This window comes from Thamnophis sirtalis, unplaced genomic scaffold (genome assembly GCF_051295495.1).
Source record: "Thamnophis sirtalis isolate CommonGarterSnake01/CBP01778 unplaced genomic scaffold, rThaSir2_p1.2 scaffold_4, whole genome shotgun sequence".
NCBI lineage: Eukaryota > Metazoa > Chordata > Lepidosauria > Squamata > Natricidae > Thamnophis > Thamnophis sirtalis.
Window position 1 is genome coordinate 138,220,517 of NW_028261384.1, and position 21,432 is coordinate 138,241,948.

Sequence of the window (21,432 nt, forward strand, 5' to 3'; positions counted from 1 at the left end):
TTTTAAAACTAACGCCATCTCTTTATTATGCTCTCTTTCCTGTATCATCAGAAGAATAAAAAAAAAACATTTTCCCAAAATAAAATACAAATCAACGGGAAGGACAGTGGCTCCAGAAGAGGGGAGCAGGAGGGGCCGGGAATCAAACTTATCCCCATGTTAAGGGGAGGGAGGGGGGAGAGCCCTACCACTTCGGCTGCCTGCCAGCCACGCCGGACCCCTCTCGGCCCTTCCAGCAGTGGGCAAAGAAACTCACTCCCCCTCGTTCCTCCTCGCCTGCAAAACTCAGGAGCTCGATTTCGGGGAAAGTGCCCCCCACCACCAACTCCTCCCCCCGCCCGAAGGTCAAAAGAAAGGCTGGGGAATAGCTCAGCGGCGCCCCCCTCTGTCCTGTACAGGCGTGCTCCGACTCCGACTCCGGCTGTGGCGGCTTTTGGCTTCGCGCCGTTCGCGGTCTCCTCGGCTGCTGCGTTCGCCCGCTCGACTGGCCCCACCGCCGCTGGTGGCATTGGGACGCTCGCGTTCTCGCTCTCGGCTGTGTTCCCGCCGCTTGTCCCGCTCGGCTTGGCGGTTGCGTTCCCGCTGGCGGGCTTCCTCAGCTTCCAGTTCTTTGCGCCGGCGTTCTCGTTCACGAGCCCGAGCCGCTCGCTCGGCCTGTTTCTGGACACACTGCAAGGAAAGAAGCAGGAGGGGAAGAGCAACTGTTGGAAGGACAGCCAGATACAAGCAGTCTTAATTTACGAGTGCAACTCCAACATTTCAGTTGCTAAGTGAGATGGTTGTTAAGTGAATCATTGCAGGGAGTCTTGATTTGCAACTGTTGATTTAATGAAGCTATAACTAGTGGCCTAGAGGCGGAGCTCTCGCCTCACAATCAGAAGGCTGCGTGTTCGTTCCTAGGTAGAGGCAGATATTTCTCTCTTGGCATGTTGAGAATATGTATCGGCTGAATATAACTCCGCAATGGCAACAGGAAAGGCATCTGGCCACTAAATATTCAGCTCCATTGAGTTGCCCAGATTCCATCCCACAGCGGATTATGGGGTTGTTAAAAGATGATGATTTAATGAAGCTGGGACGGGACTGAAAAAAGGGACTTGTGACCGTTGCATCTCCCGTGGTCACATGATCCAAATTCAGATGCTTGGCAACTGACTCATATTTATGACGGTTGCAGTGTCCTGGAGTCATGTGATCACCTTTTGTCAAGTGAAGTCAATGGGGAAGCCAGATTCACTCAACACCCGGGTTAACAACTGCAGTGATTCATTAACAACAAAAGTCCATAAAATGGAGCAAAACTCACTTAATGCCTGTCTTGCTTAGCCACAGAAATTTTGGGTTCAATTGTGGTTGTAAGTTGAGGAGCAATAGCAATAACAGTTAGACTTATATACCGCTTCATAGGACTTTCAGCCCTCTCTAAGCGGTTTACAGAGTCAGCAGAGTCAACGGAGGACTACCTATAACACAGTTGTTAAGTAAAGGTCACAAAGCGGGATCACATGACCCCCGGAACACTGCAACCGTCATAAATATGAGTCAGTTGCCAAGCTGAATTTTGACCAGGCGACCATAGGGTTGCTGCAATGGTCGCTAGGGGGGAAAAAGGGTCATAAATCACATTTTTCAGGGCTGTTGTAACTTTGAACGATGACTAAACAAATGTGCTGTAAGTCGATGAAAGAGCCACATGCGGCTCCAGAGCCACATGCGGCTCCAGAGCCACATATTTCTCCAAATATCAAAATTAACTTCTCCACCCAAAGTTTCTGGGTCAGGCAAAAAAAAAAAAAAAAAAAAAAGCCCAGTCATCAAATTTGCTTTTTTCTTCCTAGAGACTAGAAATCAGAAAGAATTTAATATTTACGACAGTCGCGGTGTCCTGGAGGCAAAGTCAACGGAGAAGCGGGATTCACTTAACAACTGGGTTCCTCACTGAATCACTGCAGCAACTCGCTTGACCACGACCCCAAGGCAGGTCGGAAAATTGGGCAGAATTCACTTAACGTCCATCTCACTTAGCAACAAAAACTCAGTTGCGATCGTAAGTCGAGGACTGCCTGTAACGTGCATCCTTAGGTGGAGGTACTGAGTGCACCTTCTCATCCTCGGGGCCGAAGAAACCACATCTTGCAACCACCACGTCACCCCCACCAATGCCCATCCTGCCTCACCTGAATGTCCGTGAGGGGTAACCAATAAATGCAGGGGGCTGCCTTGGTTTTTCGGAATAGATCGTCGAGAAGTTTAGCCGGAGGTTCTTCCTGGGCCTTTTCTGTTGGGGAGGAAAGTAAAAATGTTGGTCGTTATCCTGAGTTTTTGCACACACAAAAAAAGGGGGGGGGCTGAAGGAGAAGGCCTGGCATGAACCCCACCCCCACTCCCTTTTCAACCACTACAACTTGGTCACCTCTAAAGAGCAATCCTTGGTCTAAAGCAGGGGTCGTCAATTTGCAGCTCTGGAGCCGCATGTGGCTCTTTCATCCCTCTGCTGCGGCTCCCTGTCACCGGTCAGCCTCACAATTGATAGGGCTTTCGGTTAGGACAGGTAGAGGAAAAAGGATGCTCCACTGGAAGGAGACTCTATGGTGGGGGAACCGGACTTCAGGTCGGCTCCAGAATTGAACAGGGAGCTTCCAGTTAGGACTTTTGTGGCTCTTTTTGAGTGTTTTAAGATTGCCGACTCCTGGTTACACGAGGCCCCCAGTGACGTTATCCCTACATTCACAGCAGAAAACCCACAAAGTGCTTTCCCCAAAAGCAACTGGAGTTTTCTTGGTTCTTCCTGGAAAACATTTTGCTTCTCCTCCAAGAAGCAGCTTTCTGAAGAACAGAGGAATCCTCTGGGAGGAGAAGGGAAACATTTTCAAGGGGGGGGGGGGGTGAGAAGAAAAGCAGCTCTGGGACGATGGCCTGGGTGATGACGAATCTCCATGGACGTTCGTAGCGTCAAACTTAAAAGTTGGACCTCCAACTAGGCGACCATGAATTTTAGGGATGATGGGGGGGCTGCCCGCCCCAAGCTTCCCTCTAGTTCGGAAGAGGCAAATTTATTTAATTTATATTCTGCCTTTATTATTTTTATAAACAACTCAAGGTGGCAAATATATTTAACAAGGTTTCCTCCTCCTGTTTTCCCAACAATAACGCTGTGAGGTGGGACTGGCCCATAGTCACCCAGACGAGTTTTCATGCCTAAGGCAGGACTAGAACTCCCAGTCTCCTGGTAATTAGACCAAAGTCACCCAGCCAAGTTTTCAAGCCTAAAGCGGGACAAGAACTCCCAGTCTCCTCGTGATTGGACCAGTCACCCAGCTGGCTTTCATGGCTAGGGCGGGATTAGAACTCCCCGTCTCCTGGTGATTGGCCCAAGGTAACCTAGTCGGCATTCATGACTAAGGTGAGATTAGAACTCATCTCTCTCTCTCTCCTGTTACCTTTCTTCTCCGCTTTCTTCTCCTTCGATTTGGGCCGCTCCTTGCGGCGTCTCTCTCGGGACCGGGAGCGAGAGCGGGGGCCCTCGCGCACTTTGTCCCGATCCCATTCCCGCTCCGCCAGGGTCCTCTCCCGGCGCTCCATCTCTCGCTCCCGTTCGGCCCACTGCTCCCGCACAGCTGCTTCCCGCTCCCGTGCCTCTGAGCGCCGGGACAGCTCCCGTTCCCCCCGCGTGGTCGGGCCCACCCCGGGGAAGGTAGGCGCTTCGTCCGCCTTGGCCTCGGCGGGACGTTCGGCCAGAAGACCGCGATGGAAATCCAGCTGAGGAAGAGACTCAGGTAAGCAGGTGGAAGCTCTCTTGAGATACAAAATCATACTCGCGAGTAAGGTAAGAAACATTATCTTATGGCGGTAATGTACAGGTAGTTCTCGACTTACGACCAGTAAATGAATCCCATCCCCGCTCCCCCGCCCCGGGATTCTAAAATGTTTGATTGCTAAGCGAGTTCGTTCCTAGGTAGAGGCAGATATTTCTCCCTCTGGGCATGTTGAGAATATATTTCTGCTGAATATAACTCCGCATTGGCAACAGGAAAGGCATCGGGCCACTAAACACTCAGCTCCATTCAGCTGCCCAGATTCCATCCCACAAGGGATTATGGGGTTGTTAAAAGAAGATGATTTAATGAAGCTGTAACGGGAGTGAAAAAAGGGACTTGTGACCGTTACATCTCCCGTGGTCACATGATCCAAATTCAGACGCTTGGCAATTGACTCATATTTATGACGGTTGCAGTGTCCTGGAGTCACGGGATCCCCTTTTGGCAAGTGAAGTCAATGGGAAAGCCAGGGTGCAGTACTGCAGGCCACTTTAGCTGACTGTGATCTGCAGTTCAGCGGTTCAAATCTCACCGGCTCAAGGTCGACTCAGCCTTCCATCCCTTCCGAGGTGGGTGAAATGAGGACCCGGACTGTGGGGGCAAGTTGCTGACTCAATTTGCTAAAAAAAATTGTAAACCGCTTAGAGGGGGCTGAAAGCCCTATGAAGCGGTATATAAGTCTAATAAATAAATAAATAAATAAATAAAACTCACTTAATGACTGTCTTGCTTAGCCACAGAAATTTTGGGCTCAATTGCGGTTGTAAGTTGAGGACTACCTAGAACAGTTGTTAAGTGAATCCGGATTCCCCTGTGATTTTGCTTTTCAGGTGGTCACAAAAGGGGAATCGCGTGACCCCAGGATGCTGCAACCGTCATAAATGCGAGTCTTATAGAAGCGTCTTCTAAAAAACCCCATCGTTTTTGGAGCATATATTCCTGTTTCACTTTCTTGCACCAAACTCCAGTGCACCGGGGGACGGGAATTCCCCCCTCCACCCGTCCCATGTCTTTGTCCCCCGTTTGGGCTCCGTACCTCATTTTGCTCCACGAAATCAGCGGATAAAAACTTGGGGTTAGATTGAGGCCACTTGACCCCGTGGAGGGCGTTTCGTGTCGCGACGGCTTCTTCCACTGTCGAATACTGAAAGGCAAAAATTGGGGGAAGAGATAAAGAGACAGAGATGGGGAGAGAGACAGAACGAGAGGGGAGAGAAAGAAAGAGGAGAGAAAAAGAATAGAGGAGAAAGAGGGGAGAAAGAAAAACAGGGGAGAGAAAGAAAGAGGAAAGAGAGAGGGGGGAGAGAGAAAGGGAGCCGGGGGGGGGGGGAGAGAAGTAAGAGGAGAGGGAGAAAGAAGAGAAAAAGAGAATGAGAGTCAGAGGGGAGAAAAAGGAAGAAAGACAGAGGGGGGGGGAGAGAAAGAGAGGAGGGAGAAAGAGAGCCAAAGGGGAGAAAACGGAAGATAGACAGAAAAAGAGAGGTGACAGAGAGAAAGAAAGAGGAGAGGGGCAGAGAGAGAAAAAAGAAGAGAGATAACAGAGAGAAAAAAAGGGGATCGAAAGACAAGAGGAGAGAAAAAGAATAGAGGAGAAAGAGGGGAGAAAGAAAAACAGGGGAGAGAAAGAGAGGGAAGAGAAAGAAAGAGAGAAAAAGAGGAGGGGGAGAGGAGGGGAAGAGAGAGAAAGGGAGCCCGGCGAGGAGGGGAGAAGAAAGAGGAGAGGGAGAAAGAGGAGAGAGAAAAAGAGAATGAGAGCCAGAGGGGAGAAAGAGGAAGAAAGACAGAGAGAAAGAAAGAGGAGAGAGGCAGAGAGAAAAAAGAGGAAAAGAGAGATAACAGAGAAAAAGAAAGGGGAGAAAGAAAGATAAGAGAAAGAGAGAAAGGAGAGAAAAAGAGTAGAGGAGAAAGAGGGGAGAAAGAAAAATAGGGGAAAGAAAGAGAGGGGGGGAGATGTGTTTCCAGCTATTTCTCCCCACTGCTCCCCAAATCCTGAATTGTCCCTCTTATACTGAACCGAAGAAGCTTCTTGGATCAGAAGCGAAACATTTTCAAGGGAGGGGAAAAAAACCCAGGAAAAGTCCAGCTGCTTTTTGAAAAAGCCCCTTTGGGACAACTGTGACTTGGATGCTAGGAGAATTCCCATAAGCATTCCACTTAAAAAATTCCCCCAAAAGGAAAGCTTGCTCGAAAATTCTCTCTCAATTCCTTTTCAAAAACCCGGATGTCATTTTCGCATCGAACAGCGTCACCAACAAACAGGGACCATCTGAGATCCAAAGCCTGCCTCTGAGCAGAGCGGGAATCGATTACGGAAATGCCAATTTTTCTGGAAAGGAGAATTTCTAGAGGACGAGGACGAGGAAGCCCAAAGACTCACTGTGACGTAGCAGTGTGATTTGATCTTGTCGATCCAAAACGCCTCTTCCACCAGGGTGCCCGTCCGGCCCAGCAGCTCCTTCAGTTGCCCCAGGGTGAAGGGCCTCACCTATACGCGTTGGAAAACATCCGAGGATTAAGAAAGGCTCCCGATAGCAATAGCACTTAGACTTAACCCTGTTTTCCCAAAAATAAACCCTAGCATGATTTTTTTACAGTATAGTTGTAATATAAGCTCTACCCCAAAAATGAGCCCCTTAAGATCATCAGCCAGACCTGGAGTCAGCAACCTGCGGCTCCGGAGCCGCATGTGGATCTTTCTTCCCTCTGCTGCGGCTCCCTATTGCTCAAAATATGCTTGGAATATAAGCCCTATCCCAACAATAAGCTTGTTAAAATCATCAGTCAGACCAGGAATCAGCAACCTGCGGCTCCGGAGCCGCATGTGGATCTTTCATCCCTCTGCTGCGGCTCCCTATTGCTCAAAATATGCTTGGAATATAAGCCCTATCCCAACAATAAGCCTGTTAAAATCATCAGTGAGACCAGGAATCAGCAATCTGCGGCTCCGGAGCCGCATGTGGATCTTTCTTCCCTCTGCTGCAGCTCCCTATTGCTCAAAATATGCTTGGAATATAAGCCCTATCCCAACAATAAGCTTGTTAAAATCATCAGTCAGACCAGGAATCAGCAACCTGCGGCTCCGGAGCCGCATGTGGATCTTTCATCCCTCTGCTGCGGCTCCCTATTGCTCAAAATATGCTTGGAATATAAGCCCTATCCCAACAATAAGCCTGTTAAAATCATCAGTGAGACCAGGAATCAGCAATCTGCGGCTCCGGAGCCACATGTGGCTCTTTCACCCCTCTGCTGCAGCTCCCTACTGCTCAAAATATGTTTGGAATATAAGCCCTATCCCAACAATAAGCCTGTTAAAATCATCAGTCAGACCAGGAATCAGCAACCTGTGGCTCCGGAGCCGCATGTGACTCTTTCACCCCCCTGCTGCAGCTCCCTATTGCTCAAAATATGCTTGGAATATAAGCCCTATCCCAACAATAAGCCTGTTAAAATCATCAGTGAGACCAGGAATCAGCAATCTGCGGCTCCGGAGCCGCATGTGGCTCTTTCACCCCTCTGCTGCAGCTCCCTACTGCTCAAAATATGTTTGGAATATAAGCCCTATTCCAACAATAATCCTGTTAAAATCATCAGTCAGACCAGGAATCAGCAACCTGCGGCTCCGGAGCCGCATGTGGCTCTTTGATCCCTCTGCTGCGGCTCCCTGTTGCTCAAAATATGCCTCACAATCACCAATGTGCGACACCCATGGCAGGCAATTTATTGAGCTTTTCGACTCCCCCAGTAGGCCAACCATGGATAAATCCAAGAAAAGTTTCAGAAGAAAACAGAATGTTTAATTCAACTACATATGCTAGTTTTGCGGCCGCTCAGGAACTACCATATTTTTCAGAGTATAAGACGCACCTTTTTCCCTCAAAAAGGAGGCTGAAAATCTGGGTGTGTCTTATACACTGAACACAGCGTTTTTTGTCTCTTGAAACCCCGCTCCCTTCACCAAAATGGCCGTGCATAGCTTGTAGGAAGCTTTTAAGAGAGCTCCTGGGGGCCGAGGAGGGCAGAAATGAGCGAAAAAGCCCGTTTTTTGTTCAATTTTAACTCCCCCAGCTCCCAGGAGCACTCTATAAGCTTCCTAAAAGCTATCCATGCCCTTTTTTAAAACTCATTTTGGGGGGGCTCATCCACCCAGGAGCACTCTGCAAGCCCCCTAAAGGCTATTCATTCCTTTGGGGGGGGGGGGGGAACGGGCTCGTTTTTGTGAAAAATGGGCTCTTTTGGGAAGGTTTACAGAGTGCAAAACCTTTTTTTTTCATTTCCTCTTCAAAACCTTTGTGTGTCTTACACTCCGGTGCGTCTTATACGCCGAAAAATACGGTAGTCAGGCAATGGAAGGGTTTTGTGGCTCCCGGTGTTTTCTTTTCTGTGGAAAACCGATCTAAATGGCTCTTTTGAGTGTTTAAGGTTGCAGATCCCTGAGCCAGGCAGACGCAATTAATATTGTATTTCTCCTAAAATAAGCCCTAACCAGAAAATAAGCACTAATGCAGTGATGGCGAACCTATGACACGCGTGTCAGTGCTGACACGCGTAGCCATTTCGGGTGACACGCACAGGATTTCATGCGATTCATTCTCGGCTCCTGCACGGCCGCCGAGGATAAAAGAATCTGTGCTGGAGGAACGGGGGGGCGGGACGTGTGATTTCCCCCGCCCACACTCACTTACTGTATCGCCGCCGCCCCTTTCTGAACGCAGGGGCTGCTGGTAAGGCATGCGTGCCGTGCGCACACACGTCATCAGCGCGGCGAGGGAGGACCCGCAGGAGAGGAGTGCGGGAACAGTGCGCGCCTCTCTCCAGTCAGGCCGGCACAGAGAGTCTACTCCTGGGACTGTCGGTTACGACCGCATCACAGCAGGGAACAGCGTTTAAACTATAAATTGCGCAAAATTATGTTTTTGTCGAAGTGACACACAATGCGAGTTATGCTCGATTTTTTGCCGATTTTTGACACACCATGCCAAAAAGGTTGCCCATCACTGCACTAATGCATCTTTTGGAGAAAAAAAATATTAAGACTCGGTTTTATTTTTGGGGAAACACGGTGTATATACTGTTTTGCAGCCCTCTGCAAGCCGTTTTACAGAGTCAGCCTCTTGCCCCCAACAATCTGGGTCCTCAGTTTACCCACCTCAGAAGGATGAAAGGCTGAGTTAACCTGGTGAGATTCAAACTGCCAAATTGCAGGCAGCAGAAGTAGCCTGCAGTACCGCACTCTAACCACTGCACCACCCGATGCCTCCCCCCCCCAAAAACCCCAAATGGTTACAGCGCCCCCCCTCTAATACTCACCAGGTTGCAGATGTGAACGATACAGCTGATCTTGCCCCGTGGTGGGGAGGGGACCTGGGCCGTGCGGACAGGGTCATCGATGGTGATGGAGACTCCGGAACGTTGCTGGCTGATGGACCGCCGGGTGAGGGTGTCGCTCAGTGTGACTGCGGGAACCAAGAGAGACAGAAGTCCATAGGTGAGTCTTACCTATCGGTGTGTGTGTGTGTGTGTGTGTCAATCGCGTCCCCTCTTCTGCCGATCGTCCCCCCAAGATACCTTTTTTGACTTCATGCTCTACTGGGGGAGGCAGAACCACCGTCTCTACAGCGATAACGGGCGCCGACTCTGGCTGTTCTTCCTCGTGGACCTTCTCCTCCTCTTCTTCCTCTTCCTCTTCCTCCCCTTGCCCGTTCTCTTGCCCTTCGACCGGGACCACCTGGGAGGGAAGAATGGGACTGAGTTTCTCTCAGTCTGGAAGGGACCAGGCTGAACATGACAAAATAGCATTGAGCGGTGTTGTTCTAAGCCAGGCATCAGAAATCTTCCAACTCAAAGAAGGAAGGTATTGCCAAAGACACAACATTAGATAAACTTTTGATACAAACAGAAAACAGGCTGATTAAAGTGTTGTATAGATTTTTGTTGGAATACAAGCTACAGAAGAAAGAAACGATGGTCACCTGAGCAAAAAATTTCGGTTAGAATGTGGAATTGGCTAAGTGGGAAAAACTTTGGATACTTAATCAGAAACTAACAATGGCTACGGCGTATAAAGAAAACCTTTATAAGATGTTCTACAGATGGCATCTCCCTCCAGCACGGCTCTCCAAAATGTTTAGAAATCTGGCCCCAAATTGTTGGAAGTGTAAAAAAACACCAGGCACTTTTTATCATACGTGGTGGACGTGCAATGAGGCAAAAAATATTAGGAAATAATTCAATCATGGTTAGAACAAATGGTGGGAGACCAAATCTTGTTTAAACCAGAAATTTTTCTCCTAGGTATAATACCGGAGGGGTTTAAGAAAGATACACTTTATTTAATAATACATGTACTAACTGCGGCGTGCATAACTTATGCACAATATTGGAAAAAAGAAAATACACCATCAGAGCTAGATATAATCAGAAAAGGGTTGGCCTGTGCGGAAGCAGATAGGCTCCCTCTTGAAATTGAAAATAAAGGGGAATCAGAATATTTTGAAGTCTGGAATAGATTTTATGACTGGTATAAGACAAGGTGACGAGACTGGAACAAACTGTATATACTGTGATTGGACAGAAGGATTGATAATGTATTAAGTAGGCTAATTGTCAATAGTTGTGACTAGCTGTATATAATGTGAATGTATAGTCACTCCAACTTCGCGGTACCGCATTGTTTTAAATGTAAAAATAATAAAAATATATTGAAAAAAAAAAGAAATCTTCCAACTCACTATTTCTATTCCGTTCTTTCTAATTATGTTCTACTCTTTTTCTTTTTTCAAGTTTTATTTTTTATTTTTTTGTAAATATCTCAAATCAATGCCACTTGAGTGTCATACATTTTAATATAAATAAAGCTAATAAACTTAACCATAATTATTATATTCAATCAACTTATGTAATTTCTAATAATAACACACATTTATATTAGGTTACAAACCATCATTGTTCAATCATTCCACATTTCCCCGTTATTACTTTCCTTCTGTTTTATAAAAATGCATACATGAATATTCCCCCTTCTCTTATTTCTGTCACTTATTCTAGCTTTGAATCATATCACACTTTATGAAACAACTTTTTCTTTCTTCCCTATCTAACTGCTAATCACGTCACTTACCTAAAAAAAAGAGGAGCAAATCAGAACAACAACAAAAGAAATCATCCATCCATCATCTCTTACCCGCTTCATTGTTCTGCTCGGCTCTATTCTATCCTACTTTACCCTACAGCCTCCAGTGTTGGAGTACTACAACTTCTGGTGGCAAGCTGTTCCACTGATTAATTGTCCTCACTGTCAGAAAATTCCTACTTACCGTATTTTTCGGACTATGACACACTTTTTTGTCTCCCAAAAGGGGGTGAAAATGCCTGTGCATCTTATAGACTGAATATTGCCGAAGCCGCGCCCACCCATTTTTTGGCCTCTGCACGCCCCGTTTTCAGCCCTTTTTTATGCCTTTTGGGGGGGCTTTTTTCAGCCCATTTTTTTTTTTGGCTTTTTTCAGCCTGTTATTTTTGGGGGAAAAAACAGGCCGAAAAAGCCCCGAAAACGGACTGAAAAAAAGCCCCGAAAACAGTCCGAAAAAAGCATTAAAAACAGCAAAAAAGCCTCAGGGCTAAAAAGCCCCCAAAAATGGGCAATCCCCCCAAAATGACTTGAAAAAGGGCCAAAAAAATGCCTCGAAAATGAGTAGAAAAAAGGCTGGAAAACAGCCGAACACCCCCCCCCCCGAAGGGCTGAAAATGCGGTGCACGGAGGCCAAAAACCTTTTTTTCGATCATTTTCCTCTCCTAAATTTAGGTGCGTCTTATAATCTGAAAAATACAGTAATTCTAGGTTGCTTCTCTCCTTGATTAGTTTCTATCCATTGTTTCTTGTCTCGTTTTTGGGTGGTTTGGAGAATAAGCGGACCCGCTCTTCTTTATATACAGTTGATTATCAATTGATTCAATGGCAAATCCATAGAATTAACCTTATATTATATTCTCCTCAGTTATTCTCGTTAGGTATAATTACAGACTGTACAGTTATAGAGACTAATTGGATTCTGAATTTAACAACGGCAGCAAGACTGTTGGTGGCGCAGTACTGGAAGAAGGAAGAATTGCAATACTATTCAAGAATGGACATTAAAAGTAACAAACTTAGCCGAGATGGCGAAAATATCAGCATATCTTAAGGACCATTCAGATGAGAAAAATACAAGCTGGAATGGAGAAGATGGATTGATTACATTCAAAATAAATATGGGACTAAGAAACTCCAGCTAGCTTATGAGTGAATGAGCAAGGAATGTTACAACTTATCTAAAGTTCGCTTTACGAAAGGGGAGTTAACGTACAAGTGAGGGATGATGCCGAGGTGGTGCAGTGGTTAGGGTGTGCAGTACTGCAGGCCACTTCAGCTGACTGTTATCTGCAGTTCAGCGGTTCTAATCTCACCGGCTCAAGGTTGACTCAGCCTTCCATCCTTCCGAGGTGGGTGAAATGAGGACCCAGACTGTGGGGGCGATATGCTGACTCTGTAAACCGCTTAGAGAGGGCTGAAAGCCCTATGAAGCGGTATATAAGTCTAACTACTATTGCTATTGCTATGATGCTAAAGTCTGTTAGTTTATTTTAGAATATGGTTGTTAAACGTTTATACCCTGTATTTGCTCTGGGAGGTAGGGGGAGGGGAGCTGGGCTTGGGGAGAGGGGAAGTATATATTTGTAAAACTTAAAAAAAAAAATTTAATTAAAAAAAAACACCTTATATTCTGTGGAGTTGCTAAAAATGGATTACAGACGTTTCGTTACCAATTTAGGTAACATCATCAGGGTTCCTGGCAAGCTGAGTTTGGTCTATACGCGCAGAGAGGAAACAGTGGATCCCCTCTCTTTCCTGCCCCTGTTGGCAAAGAGAACTTCAGTAGCCAATTTTTTTGGGGGGTGGGGGGGTGGAGTCGTCAGAGGTGGTATTCAGCCGGTTCGGATTGGTTCACCCGAAGCGGCAGTGGAAATCGCGGGTGTCCACACCCATTCACCCCAGCTCAATGCTGTCCCCTATTTAGGCACGTTTTTGAGTGCATGCGTGGAAGTCGGACAGTGAGGAGGTTGGGGAGGAAGACGGGCTAGTCCTAGGGGTTGAGGAACGGTCAGACGAGGGCTCTGCGTTGGAGGCAGAGTGGGGGCCTAGACATCAGCGAGGCAGAGGAACAGCGGGAGCCTGTTCCCAGTGTGTGCATGCGCAGAGCTGCCAGGAAGACAAGAACAACTAAGGAAGCAGGGTCGACTTGGGAGTAAAGCCACACCTTGGAGGGCATTGGCCCCTCCCACAGGAAACAAAAGAAGAGCGAACGGGGAGGGGGCTTTTTCAGGAAACAATTCGTTCCTTTGGTTGTAATACTGTTTGTGACTACAAGAGACTCTGTGCCAAGTGTGGCCTTGCCCTGCCTTGGGAAGCTAGTTATCTGGCAGCTCGCCAAGCGAGATAAGGTTCGTGTGGATAAACATTCCTTGGAAAGACTGTTTGCTAAGCCTTGTGGACTGTGAATGAAAGGAATTCACAGTTGTGCCAAGTCTTGCCTTGCCCTGTGTGAGGAAACTAGTTATCTGGCAGCTCTCCAAGCGAGATAAGGTTCGTGTGGATAAACATTCCTTGGAAAGACTGTTTGCTAAGCCTTGCGGACTGTGAATGAAAGGAATTCACAGTTGTGCCAAGTGTTGCCTTGCTCTGTGTGTGGAAACTAGTTATCTGGCAGCTCTCCAAGCGAGATAAGGTTCGTGTGGATAAATATTCCTCTGAAAGGCTGTTTGCCAAGCCTTGCGGACTGTGAATGAAAGGAATCCACAGTCGTGCCAAGTGTTGCCTTGCCCTGTGTGTGGAAACTAGTTATCTGGCAGCTCGCCAAGCGAGATAAGGTTCGTGTGGATAAACATTCCTCGGAATGACTGTTTGCTAAGCCTTGCGGACTGTGAATGAAAGGAATTCACAGTCGTGCCAAGTGTTGCCTTGCCCTGTGTATGGAAACTAGTTATCTGGCAGCTCGCCAAGCGAGATAAGGTTCGTGTGGATAAATATTCCTCCGAAAGGCTGTTTGCTAAGCCTTGCGGACTGGGAATAAAAGGAATTCACGGTTGTGTAAATAAAAGAGGTTTTACCCGGAACCAAGACTCTGCTTCATGCTTGTTAAGGAAACCTAGGTCAAAAGAACGTTTTAGGATATTTTTAGTTTTCCCCGTGTCTAAATCCGAGCACCGCCTCTGCTCTGCAATTAGTATTTGCCTTAAATGATTATGGGAGATTAGCCGTTCACCACCCCGGAAATCAATGGGTGATGAGAGAGACGTAAAAACAATGGAGTTGAACAAATCGGCCCTCCGGTGAGCGGGCAACTTTGTGGCTTGCCGAGTCTCGCGCCTGAGCGCCGCTTCTGTGCTGGGGACCGATCAGGAGCCCCTACTGCTGTCCCTCCCCAGCACCAACCTGCGTGACGGTACGGCAGATCTTGAGCGCTTTCTCGTGAGCTGGCTCTTCCAAGTGGCGCTCAGCTTCGTCTTCGGAGATGCGGGAGTCGTCGGCATGAAGGTCCACCACAGCTTCCTGACCTCCTAGCGGTGGCTTAATCTCTGGGATCAGGCTCTGGTGGAGGAAGGAAGGAGAAAAGCACATCAGGGTCGGATCTCGGCTGTCCCCGAGTTCGACTTTTGCCCCAGCTAGCCGGTTACCTTGAGGGATTCGGTGGTGATGCTGATCGAAGGTTTCTTCTGGGTCGTGGCGGTGCTGGCGCCCCAGCGCCGTTTGCGGCCCGCCGGCTGGCTTCCTTCGGTGTCACTGTTTGTGGCAACTGGCCCTTTGGTCACGGAGGATGCTGAAAGCGAGCGAGGGAGGAAAGGAGTTAATAACTGGAGCAGTTTCCTCAGGACATGATTGGAGGCAGATTTTCTCTTGAAGTGGCTTGAGTGAGCGAGTCCGTTCACTCCCACCCGCTCTCCCTAAATCCCATGGCCTCTTCACGATCCGGCTATATAGGCAGTCCTCGGCTTACAACCACAATGGGGCCCAACATTTCTGTGGCTAAGCGAGACAATTGAGTTTTGCTTCATTTTACAATCTTTCTTGACACAGTTGGGGGCAGCTTGGCTCTTGAGGTGGCTGGAGTGAGCGAATCAGTTCACATCCACCCTCTTTCCCTAACCCCCATGGCTTCTTCTGCATGATCTGCCAGTACAGTAGTCCTCGACTTACGACAAGGGAGCCCAACGTTTCTGTTAATAAGTGAGACAATTGAGTTTCTTGCCACGGTCGTTAAGCAAATCTGGCTGCCATTGACTTTGCTGCAACAGGGGATCACAGGACCCAGGGATGCTGCGACCGTCATAAATATGAACCGATGGCCAAGCGTTCGAACGTTGATTAATGGGGATGCTGCCATGGCCGTGTGAACAACGGTCGTAAGTCACTCTTTTTCAATGTTGCTGTAAGTTCAAATAGTCACTAAATGAATGGTTATAAGTTGAGGGCTATCTATTGGGTTAAAACAAGAATCTAGGGTTTGGGTTTTAGTTCCTTTAAGATGGGTGGACTTCAATTCCCAGAATTCCCCAGACAGCAAAACATAAAATCCTGGGAGTTGAAGTCCACCCATCTTAAAAGGCCTGAGGTTGAGAAACCCTTTCCTAGTAAAATCACATCTGTCTTCATTACTACAGGCATTAAATGGATTGTGTTTCTGCTACCCCTCTTACTACGTATAGTAATCTGGATGAAGCAATTGGTGCAGAGGATGGTACCGTTGAAAAAATAAAAATATTTTACCAGGCGTATCTTTAAAAATAACACATCCCGTCCCATCAAAGCTGGCTGGGTGACTTTGGGCTGATCACCAGGAGATTGGGAGTTCTAGTCCCACCTTAAGGCAAGAAAGCTGGGTGGGTGGGCCAATCACCAGGAGACTGGGAGTTCTAGCCCCGCCTTAAGGCAAGGAAGCTGGCTGGGTGGGCCAATCACCAGGAGACTGGGAGTTCTAGCCCCACCTTAAGGCAAGGAAGCTGGCTGGGTGGGCCACTCACCAGGAGACTGGGAGTTCTAGTCCCACCTTAAGGCAAGAAAGCTGACTGGGTGGGCCAATCACCAGGAGGCTGGGAGTTCTAGCCCCACCTTAAGGCAAGGAAGCTGGGTGGGTGGGCCAATCACCAGGAGGCTGGGAGTTCTAGCCCCACCTTAAGGCAAGGAAGCTGGCTGGGTGGGCCAATCACCAGGAGACTGGGAGTTCTAGTCCCACTTTAAGGCAAGGAAGCTGGGTGGGTGGGCCAATCACCAGGAGATTGGGAGTTCCAGTTCCACCTTAAGGCAAGAAAGCTGGGTGGGTGGGCCAATCCCCAGGAGATTGGGAGTTCCAGTTCCACCTTAAGGCAAGAAAGCTGGGTGGGTGGGCCAATCCCCAGGAGATTGGGAGTTCCAGTTCCACCTTAAGGCAAGAAAGCTGGGTGGGTGGGCCAATCACCAGGAGATTGGGAGTTCCAGTCCCACCTTAAGGCAAGAAAGCTGGGTGGGTGGGCCAATCCCCAGGAGACTGGGAGTTCTAGCCCCACCTTAAGGCAAGGAAGCTGGGTGGGTGGGCCAATCACTAGGAGATTGGGAGTTCTAGTCCCACCTTAAGGCAAGAAAGCTGGGTGGGTGGGCCAATCACCAGGAGACTGGGAGTTCTAGTCCCGTTTTAGGCAGAAAAGCCGACTGGGTGACTTTGTCCCAGTCTGTCTTTCCCAGTCCAACCTGCCTCAAAGGGTTGTTGTGGTGGGGAAAAAAACAGGGGGAGGAAAGAGTAGGTTTGCCATTTTTTACTTATAAAAGTGGGCTAAAAATCTTAACAAGCAAGCATCTTTCTGGAAAGCTTAGCTGTGACTTCAGCTGGTTGCTAAGAGACTGATGGTTAAGTGAGGACTAACTATATTTCAATGTATTTAATTTATAACCAGTGTATTTAATTTAGTGGATTTAATGTAAATGCATATAAGGGGTATTTAATTGCACCGGCCTCCACTGTGGGAATGTGACTTGAGTCTCCTTCTCTAAAGCCCAGATGGGGCCACCAGTGAAGATTATCCAGTTTTTTAAACGAGTGGGAGTAAAAATTACCCAACAGAGATTGTTTTCAAGGCTACAATCTCTTGCATTCTGCTCCAGAGAGTGACCTTATCTTTCTCTGGGGGAGGCAAGGGAATGCCCACCTTTCCTCCATCTCAGCAGAAGACATGTGCTCTCTCTCCCACTCCTTAAAGCAGTGTTTCTCAACCTTGGCAACTTGAAGATGTCCAGACTTCAACTCCCAGAATTCCCCAGCCGGCTTTAGCTAAAGCTTTAAGACTGATGGACTTCAATTCCCAGAATGCCTCAGCCAGTCTCTGACCATGGCAAGTTTAAGACTTGTGGACTTCAACTCCCAGAATGCCTCAGCCGGCTTTAGCTAAAGCTTTAAGACTGATGGACTTCAATTCCCAGAATGCCTCAGCCAGTCTGACCATGGCAAGTTTAAGACTTGTGGACTTCAACTCCCAGAATGCCTCAGCCAGTCTGCAACCAAGGCAAGGGTGGACATCAACTCCCATTCCCAGAATTCCTCAGCCTCCAACCTTAGCATTTATGGACTTCAACTCCCACAATTCCTCAGCCAGTCTCCGACCATGGCAACTTGTGGACTTCAACTCCCAGAATGCCTCAGCCAATCTCTGAGAATGGCAAGTTAAAGGACTTGTGGACTTCAACTCCCAGAATGCCTCAGTCAGTCTCCAACCATGGCAAGTTTAAGACTTGTGGACTTCAACCCCCACAATCCCTCAGCCAGCCTCTGATCATGGCAACTTGTGGACTTCAACTCCCAGAATGCCTCAGCCAATCTCTGAGAATGGCAAGTTAAAAGACTTGTGGACTTCAACTCCCAGAATGCCTCAGTCAGTCTCCAACCATGGCAAGTTTAAGACTTGTGGACTTCAACACCCACAATCCCTCAGCCAGCCTCCGACCATGGCAACTTGTGGACTTCAACTCCCAGAATGCCTCAGGCAGCAATGCTGAGGTGAGGAATTCTGGGAGTTGAAGTCCACAAGTCTTACATTTGCCTCCGCTTTCAGGAGTGGGAGGTGGGACTCGAGGACCCCCCAACCCTCTTCAGATGTCTCACCAAGTGGTCAAGGGAGGAGGGTTGAGCTCAACGGGCGGACAACCTGCCCCTTTTACTTACAGACGACGGAGATTTTCCTCTTGAAGGCCTTGGGTTGAGTCGAACCCTGTGGAGAAAGGGAAGGAAGAAGGGAAGGGCACAGAGAGCGAGCGAGAGAGAGAGAGAAAGAGAGGGAGGGGGAGAAAGACAAAGAAAGAAAACCCCGTGTAGAGGGGGAAGTCAAGTCAGTATCGGGGATTTGGAAAGCGGCCGTCGCATCTGAGGGACATCAAAGGGAAGGGGGAGAGAAGGCCTAAATAATGGAGGGGCCCAGATGAAGGGATGGGGAGGGGCAAAGGGGGTCTCCTGCTGCCTCGGCAATGAAGTGGAGAAGGTAGAATCCTGCCTCCCCTAACTGACCACCAAATCTGGTCAGTTTATTTGCACGTGGTCCCTGCCGTCTAGGGAGGTCCACAATTGGGAGTGGGAATCCCCGGAAGCGGCCCTCATGAGGACTAGAAACCCTTTTACAACATTCTCTTATTTCAGGGGTCTCCAACCGTGGCAACTCAGCCGGCTTTAGCTAAAGCTTTAAGACTGGTGGACTTCAACTCCCACAATGCCTCAGCTAGCTTTAACTAAAGCTTTAAGACTTGTAGACTTCAACTCCCAGAATGCCTCAGCCGGGTTTAGCTAAAGCTTTAAGACTGGTGGACTTCAACTCCCACAATGCCTCAGCCGGCTTTAGCTAAAGCTTTAAGACTTGTGGACTTCAACTCCCAGAATGCCTCAGCTAGCTTTAGCTAAAGCTTTAAAACTTGTGGACTTCAACTCCCACAATGCCTCAGCCAGCTTTAGCTTTAGTCCGTCCATCCATCTACCGTATCTATCTACCATATCTATCTAATCTACCTATCTATCTATTGTATCTAGCAATTCTTTAGTCTATCCATATATGAAATACTTTTGCCCACTTTCTGGATTTTTAGTTATATCCATCCATCCACTATATCTTTCTATCTCTACATCTAATCTATCATCTATTCTATCGATCAATCTATCTATACCGAATCTACCTACTGTATTTACTTATCTATCCATCCATCGTAGCTATATATTGTATATATCATATCTATCATATCTATCGTATCTATCGTATCTATCTATCTATCTATCTATCTATCTATCTATCTCTATCCATCCATCCATCCATCCATCCATCCATCTACCGTATCTATCTACCATATCTATCTAATCTACCTATCTATCTATTGTATCTAGCAATTCTTTAGTCTATCCATATATGAAATACTTTTGCCCACTTTCTGGATTTTTAGTTATATCCATCCATCGTATCTTTCTATCTCTACATCTATTCTATCATCTATTCTATCAATCAATCAATCAATCAATCAATCCTGTATCTACCTACCGTGTTTACCTATCTATCCATCCATCTATTGTATCTATTGTATCTATTGTATCTATCTATCTATCTATCTATCTATCTATCTATCTATCTCTATCCATCCATCCATCCATCTATCCATCCATCCATCTATCTACCTTATCTATCTACCATATCTATCTAATCTACCTATCTATCTATTGTATCTAGCAATTCTTTAGTATATCTATATATGAAATACTTTTGCCCACTTTCTGGATTTTTAGTTATATCCATCCATCGTATCTTTCTATCTCTACATCTATTCTATCAATCAATCAATCCTGTATCTACCTACCGTGTTTACCTATCTATCCATCCATCTATTGTAGCTATTCATCTATCTATCTATCTATCTATCTATCTATCTATCTATCTATCTATCTACCGTATCTAATCTACCTATCTATCTATTGTATCTAGCAATTCTTTAGTCTATCCATATATGAAATACTTTTGCCCACTTTCTGGATTTTTAGTTATATCCATCCATCGTATCTTTCTATCTCTACATCTATTCTATCATCTATTCTATCGATCAATCAATCAATCCTGTATCTACCTACCATGTTTACCTATCTATCCATCCATCTATTGTAGCTATTCATCTATTCATCTATTCATCTATCTATCTATCTATCTATCTATCTATCTATCTATCTATCTATCTATCTATCTATCTATCTATCTATCTATCTATCTATCTAACTATCTATCTATCTACCTACCTACCTACCTACCTACCTATCTATATCTATCTTATCTACCTATCTATCTATATACATATATAACTAAAAATCCAGAAAGTCGGCAAAATTATTTCAAAAAGAAAAATGGAAAAGAAAAAGTATAGAATAAAGAATTGCTAGCGATGGGTTTCCCCTAATCTTTCAAATACGGTTTATTCATTGTGAAACAAGCAATCAAACGAGGACGTCAGATTATTTTAAAATCCTCAGTGTCCTGACAATGGACATATTAAGTCGACACAGCCCAGCAGGCAAATAATAACCAGGTTAGATGGTCAGGCTTGCCAAATTCATTAAGACAGACTGTCAGCTTGTGGTCAGAGGGGGGGGGGGGGAGAAAAAAGAATGGAGAATAATATAGAAGCAGTTTTGAATTTTAGCCATTTTAACCCTTGGAGTAGGTTCAACACAACGGACAAGTTTAAAACTTGGAACTTTTAATCCCTCTAGTATTTTGCAGAGGTTTTAGCTAGCTGCAACGTTTATTCAGTTATAGGACATTCTTCAAGTAATCCTAATTAAGTAGTTCAGAGGTGTGAACTATGGCCCCTTTAATACTTGTGGACTTCAACTCCCAGAATTCCTGAGCCAGCCTGGGGAAGTATGGCCCTTTCAGGACTTGTGGACTTCAACTCCCAGAATTCCTGAGCCAGTAAGGGGAAGTATGGCCCTTTCAGGACTTGTGGACTTCAACTCCCAGAATTCCTGAGCCAGTAAGGGGAAGTATGGCCCTTTTATGACTTGTGGACTTCAACTCCCAAAATCCCTGAGCCAGCATGGCTGACTCAGGGATTCTGGGAGCTGAAGTCCACAAGTCATAAATGGGCTATGGTTCCCCACCTCTGAGCACAGGTAGTCTTCGAATTACAACAGTTCATTTAGTGACAATTCATTTAGTGACCGAATGGCCCTGAAAAAAGGGACTTAGGACCATTTTTCACACTTACGACTGTTGTAGCATTCCCCCTGGTCACGTTACATTCAGATGCTTGGCAAACTGACTCCCATTTATGACGGTGGCAGTGATCTCCTTTTGCAGCCTTCCACTGAGTGAAACCGCTTAACAGCCGTGTTCCTAACTTAACAACGGCAACCATTCCCTTAAAAACTGGGGCAAAGTCGTAGCACGGGGCAAAACTCACCTCACAAATTTCTCACTCAGCGACGTAAACGTTGGACTCTCTTGTGGTCGTTAAGTGATGACTACCCTGTAGCTGGGCAACAATTTTGTCTGGAATGGGGTAGGGCCTCTTGCTTGAGCAGGGGGGTGGACTAGA

General features: G+C 46.8%; 1 protein-coding gene across 1 annotated transcript in view; it reads right to left on the reverse strand.

The window, feature by feature from the left end:
• ACIN1 (apoptotic chromatin condensation inducer 1) overlaps positions 1-21,432 on the reverse strand; it is a 69,597-nt gene continuing 48,165 nt past the window's right edge. Inside the window, exons 9-18 of the mRNA XM_087714221.1 lie at positions 18,041-18,086; positions 14,529-14,671; positions 14,287-14,442; positions 9,384-9,543; positions 9,126-9,271; positions 6,196-6,303; positions 4,855-4,962; positions 3,441-3,759; positions 2,178-2,278; positions 1-669 (exon numbers count right to left, since the gene is read on the reverse strand). Coding sequence (XP_087570347.1) covers positions 370-669; positions 2,178-2,278; positions 3,441-3,759; positions 4,855-4,962; positions 6,196-6,303; positions 9,126-9,271; positions 9,384-9,543; positions 14,287-14,442; positions 14,529-14,671; positions 18,041-18,086 — 1,587 coding nt within the window. The 3' untranslated portion in view covers positions 1-369. The remainder of the gene's footprint in view (positions 670-2,177; positions 2,279-3,440; positions 3,760-4,854; positions 4,963-6,195; positions 6,304-9,125; positions 9,272-9,383; positions 9,544-14,286; positions 14,443-14,528; positions 14,672-18,040; positions 18,087-21,432) is intronic.